This window comes from Plasmodium vivax, chromosome 4 (genome assembly GCF_000002415.2).
Source record: "Plasmodium vivax chromosome 4, whole genome shotgun sequence".
Taxonomy (NCBI): domain Eukaryota; phylum Apicomplexa; class Aconoidasida; order Haemosporida; family Plasmodiidae; genus Plasmodium; species Plasmodium vivax.
Genome location: NC_009909.1, coordinates 1 through 5,928, shown reverse-complemented (window position 1 = coordinate 5,928; position 5,928 = coordinate 1). Strand labels below are relative to the sequence as shown.

Sequence of the window (5,928 nt, the reverse complement as noted above, 5' to 3'; positions counted from 1 at the left end):
AATTATATTAAGTACTATGCTGACGACACATTTAAGACTAAATTATATCATATTTACAAAAAATGTACATTAATATATATATACTCTGAATTATTTAAAAAGTATCACAAAATAAAAGATCATAAAAACATTCATTGCTATGTTTTCTTTATCAGATATAATTAGGGTTATAACTCATGTGATAAAAATTTTCTTCATATCGTTCGCATTTATTTTTGAGAAGCGTTATATCATTCTATATAAGTTATATAACAATATATAAAAATTATAAAATTATCATCTACTGATAATTAGTTAGTCGCAAATTCATAAAACATATTGAACTAATTCTCGGCAAGTTATGTAATCGGCAACTATAAAAATTATAAAAAAACTCATTCATATTTTACTAGAAGTATTTTCTAATTTAAACGACCGTGCATATAACAACCTTTTATTTATTCCTTTAAGACAAATATACGATATAGAAACGTTCAAAACTACTACATTTTTTTGAATGTTAGCCAAGGTAAATATTTATTTTATTTATACTTTATTCTCACGTATTTACATATACATTATTTTTTAACGATTGATGTGATTATGTACATATATATATATTAAACGTACACATATTGAGTATTAACGCAAAAATAAAATAAAATTTTACATGACATCTTTGTAAATTAATTGTACATTTATTATTTATTTACTATACATAGAGGAATTTCATTTATATATATTTATTCTAATAAAACAGCATTCAATTTATATCATGAAAATTTAATATGGATCCTTTTCAAATAAATGATTTTAAAGAATTCACAATAGTAAGAATTATTAAAATATAAATAATTATTTCGTAATATATTAAAATTATCATAAATACAGAGTTTAAGAAACACGGAGTGAATGGAGAATTAAACATATATGTTATCATATAATTTATACGATAAGACTTATGTGGTAAAATATATAATTTTCTGGAAAAATTTATAAATTATAATTAATATCAAAATTACACAATTTCTAAATTATTAGCGATTTAGATCATAATTCATTTATTAATCTTTTTAAAATTTAATAAACAAATAAAATATTTTCGCAAAAAATATTATGTTAAAAAAATTAGGTATGTTTTATGCTAGATAATTATATTTTTTCACGAAAATATTTTATTATTCATATACGTAGATAATGTATTTCTAATTTTAATTAGAATACAATTAAAATAAAAAGTCAATATTAGAATATAATTTCTTAAATTATATTAAAAAATAGCCTCTCAAATTTTTTTACCATTACTTTTTTTATTTATAGTGGAATATATCTACTATGTATCATTTTATTCGACATCAGTGAATGATATATTTGAGCAATTATAATTTTAAGTAATATAATTCTCAAAAAAAAATAAAACAAAATAATGACAATAAAAACTAATGCAAATGTGAATAATACACAATAAAAAAATATATAAATTTATTATGTTAAAAAATTAATGATTTATAATCTACGTTATAATTATTTATTAAAAATTTATATTACTTGACATAATATGTAATAATATATTAGAAATATTACAAGTGCATACACATATCATTTATTAAAGTGTACGATATAATTAGTAATACATTTAATGAAATGTTATTTTTACCATTTTTTCCTAATAATCTTTTACAAAAGAAATAATTCTAGATAAATGCATATATCAGTTAAATAAATACTTATATACAATTATAACCATAGAAATAATTAAATATTAAAATCATTTTAACAGATATATTATATTAAAACTTTATTACAGTAACGATATACCATTTATGAATAATGTATGAAAATTAATGTATATCATTCTAATAAGTTTCTATTATTCTTAATGTATCAATGAATTAATTTCTGAACACTATATTATAATTTAAAAAGTGTTAATTTTCATTTTTCATATTATTTCTTATCTCATTTAAATTTAAAAGGCTGACAATATAAAGATAATTATTATAATATTCATGACTAAATAATATATATTATTATTTCTCAAACTAATATATTAGTTAATAATAAACGGAAATTCTTATACCAAGATAAAATGGAGAAATATAATTGATTATATATAGTATACGAACATACGTATTTTATTATATCATAAAATTATGATATAATTAATTTATAATAAAATTTATCATTATTACAATTAATAATATATGTAACGTAAATTTAAAGAATTTTCATATAAAGTAAATTGAACTATTTAGTTGTATATATGATTAATGCAATATTTTACGAATTCACAGTAAATCCCATACCTTGTAAATTATCTAAAGAATCATCTAATACTGTGTGCAATATATTATTACATATTCTAAATTAAAATAACAATAATCACAGCATATTACATAAAATATTTAATATACTATAATAACAAGTATAAATAATAACACTAATGATCATTATAAACCGATGAAAAAACAAACATTTAATTATTATATACCAAATTCCTATGAATATCCATATTTTCACAATTTATTTATTTTACTGTATAGATTAATAAATATACTGTGAAATAGTTATATAAATGATACACTTATTTAATTACTATTTATGACATGATAAATTAAAGAACCTATTTTATTACATCCATTTACTTATTATATTAATAAATATATTATAAAATATAGGATAAATTTAAATGATATATAAATTCGACATAAGATTATAAGATTAATTTATAATAACTATAAAATATATTCTAAAAATTACATTTATAATCTATTCTAATATTTTAGTAAATAATAAATTATATATTATCCGAATTTTGTATAACTTTTATCTGTATTTTTTTAAAGCACAATGGAGTGTAGAAATAATTCAGGGGAAGTAATTTTAAAATTTTTTTTTATGATTAATTATAATAAATTCCTATTTAAAAGAATTATACGCAGTACATAACAGTGATTTTTATATTAAATAATTTCACTTTAATATTTATATATATTACAATTGATCTTTCTTCCTCTCAGTACCTTAGCTATAACTGTTATTCTACATTGAAATCTTATTTCGATAATTCACAATTATCTGATACTGCTACTAAGATTTTTGATGAAACCAAAAAAAAATTAAAAGAAGAATATCAAAATATTGATACAAATCATAAAATATTTAGTGATTTTGCAAGATTTTTAACAAAAGATCATAATTTTTCAACGTATGGATACCCCATATCTTGTACGTACCTTAACGTTTGGTTAAATGACGAAGTTAAAAATAGATATAGTTCTGAATTTGAATCAAAATTTCATGTTTTCAGGGATTTTGCAAGAAAATTTGCTACGGAAAGTAAAAATCATAATTATCCTAGAGATTCATGTGAAATATACATAAAAAAACCAGATGATGAATATCGAAAAAAGGAAATCTTATATAAACTCTATTATTATTATACTGAACATAAAACACGATTAAATTATACAACCGGTAAACCATTATGTGATAACATTAATTTAATAGTTAGTGAATCTTGGAATGCCAATGAATATATTAAAAATGATGAACATTTTAAAAAAACACTAAAAGACCTTAAAGATATAATTATAAGAGAAGAACATCATAAAAACGAATGTGATTATAGTATATTAAAAAATATGTTACCAAAAGAAGATCCCAAGCCTATAGTAGAAGCACCTGTTATGCCAGTACATAATTCATTAGAAACAAATCAATTAACAACCCCCCCAAATGAAGGTTTAGAACATAGATTAGGTGAAAATAGACATAATGTTGAAATAGGATTATCAGAAACTGAAGGATTAGGACAACAACCAAAATTACAAGAAGAGGAACCTCCCGCAGCAATGACACCATCACAAACTCTACAAAAACAACTATCATTCAGAGTATCGCAAGAAGGAGTTCCATTAGATAAAAGAACGTCACAAGAAAATCCATCGTTCAGAACACGGCATCAAGAAGCAAGACTTTTAAAACTAGAGAGAGAATTAACCCAAACAGATGATCATTTATATGGTGATAAGCAACACGCTAGAAGTGATGAAAGAGGAGTCTTAGGAACAATACAAAATACTTTTAGTGATGTTTTAGGATCTGTTGAACCAGCGCCAATTCTCGGTGTATCTGGTGGAATGGGTGTTTTATTTTTACTTTTTAAGGTATTATAAATTTAGGTCATATATCCATATGTTCATAATACATTTAAATAAAAATTAGAATTATCATAACATTATTTTATAAAATTCTTAATATAACTTTTTTAATTTTAGTACACTCCAGTTGGAACATTCTTTAGAGGAAGAAGAGGACGCACATATGGAATTCCTAGTGGTTTCAATGGACCATTCCCAGGAGAATTTCCAGGATATCAAGATTATTTGGGTGCAAATATTGGATATAGTCAAATGAATCCTCACGCGGAATAGGACATCTTGCGTTATTTCTTCATAAAAAATAAGTTTATTTATAAGGTTACAATAAAAAAAATAAAAAGAATGCAGTCTATAACTATATTTAAACAATTCAAACATAATATCTCTAATAAATATATTTTTCCTAAGAAATAAATCTACATATCACATAGTTATTTATATAAAATTGATCCTAATGCATCACATATATAGTTGTATTATTAAGATAAATGTCACAAAATTAAAAGAATAATATAAATAAAGTTTAATTATAAGAAGATTGCATTTATTGTTGTTCAAAAGATGCATTAAAAAACTAATAATAATTCATAAAAAATATAATGCATAATTATTACAATGAAAAAAGCATCACTATTTGTAAATATACATGTCAATACACATATGCTTGTAATATGTAAATATGCTAAAATTTTCTAACATGCATAATAAAATAATAAATTAATCTAATCACAACTATTTTTTTCCTATTAAAACAAGTTCTTACAAAATATAGAGTTATATTTAAAAAAAATAAATAAAAATACATTACGTGTATAAACACCTACATAAAAATGAAACCTCTTTTTACAAAAATAAATTAATCTAAAATATACAACAGATTTTATTAATTTTAAAAGTGTTATAAATGATAGATATATATTTATAGTAAAAATACATTCCCATATATATTATATTATGTAATCTATTATTTAATGGAAATGTATACATTATAAAATTTTCATTTAAATTTATTATATAATATCTTTTTCAAAATTAAAAACATATGTTACTTAATTATATATAACAATAATTTATTCTTTTGTGATATAGGATACATATATTGAGGTAAATTGTACTTTTTTCTATTGAAGTACTGTACACATGTATTTTCATTAAATTATATAATATGTACTAAGTGAAAAATAGTAGAAGAAAACATAAATCATCTTATATTTTATAAATATATTTCATTAATGAACAAATGATATTACATTGTTCGCGGAATATAAAATAACAAAATCATTATACATTTATATATTATATTTAATAAGGTAAATAAAGAAGAACATAACTATTGTCTACACATATTTATAAATATTATATATATTATATATATAATATTTTTATATTCAATATATATTATATTACATCATATATAAAAACTTAATAAATATAAAAATTGGTAAAAGTTGATTTATTACAATAAATTTTAGGATATGTTTAATCATAACATTATAATGGCAAATATATTTACATTTATTATTAATTTTTAAATAATTCCAAGATGTATTTTTTTTTGTATTAATATATATAAGTTTTTGGTGAAATGTTAAAAATAAATTAAACACTACGTATTGTATATAATATATTTATGCTCCTTTATTCATTCATATCTAATAAATAAATATTCTTTTTATCACATTATATATATTTGATGTATAAGGAATTTCCCAAATTAATGAATATATTTATTAAAATTAAATTCTAAGAAAGGCACTAAATATATTTTTTTATGTACTGTAATCCA

General features: G+C 20.1%; 1 protein-coding gene across 1 annotated transcript, besides 1 other annotated feature; it reads left to right on the top strand.

Annotated features, from left to right (window-relative positions):
* Positions 1–2,829: 2,829 nt before the first annotated feature.
* On the top strand, positions 2,830–4,398 carry PVX_106210 (variable surface protein Vir6, putative; the record flags this gene model as incomplete). Its single annotated transcript, XM_001608506.1, has 3 exons — positions 2,830–2,856; positions 3,000–4,148; positions 4,270–4,398. The coding sequence occupies 3 exons, from the start codon at positions 2,830–2,832 to the stop codon at positions 4,396–4,398; spliced, it is 1,305 nt and encodes a 434-aa protein (XP_001608556.1).
* A 1,097-nt stretch (positions 4,399–5,495) lies between these two features.
* Positions 5,496–5,556: a microsatellite.
* Between the last annotated feature and the right edge of the window lie 372 nt (positions 5,557–5,928).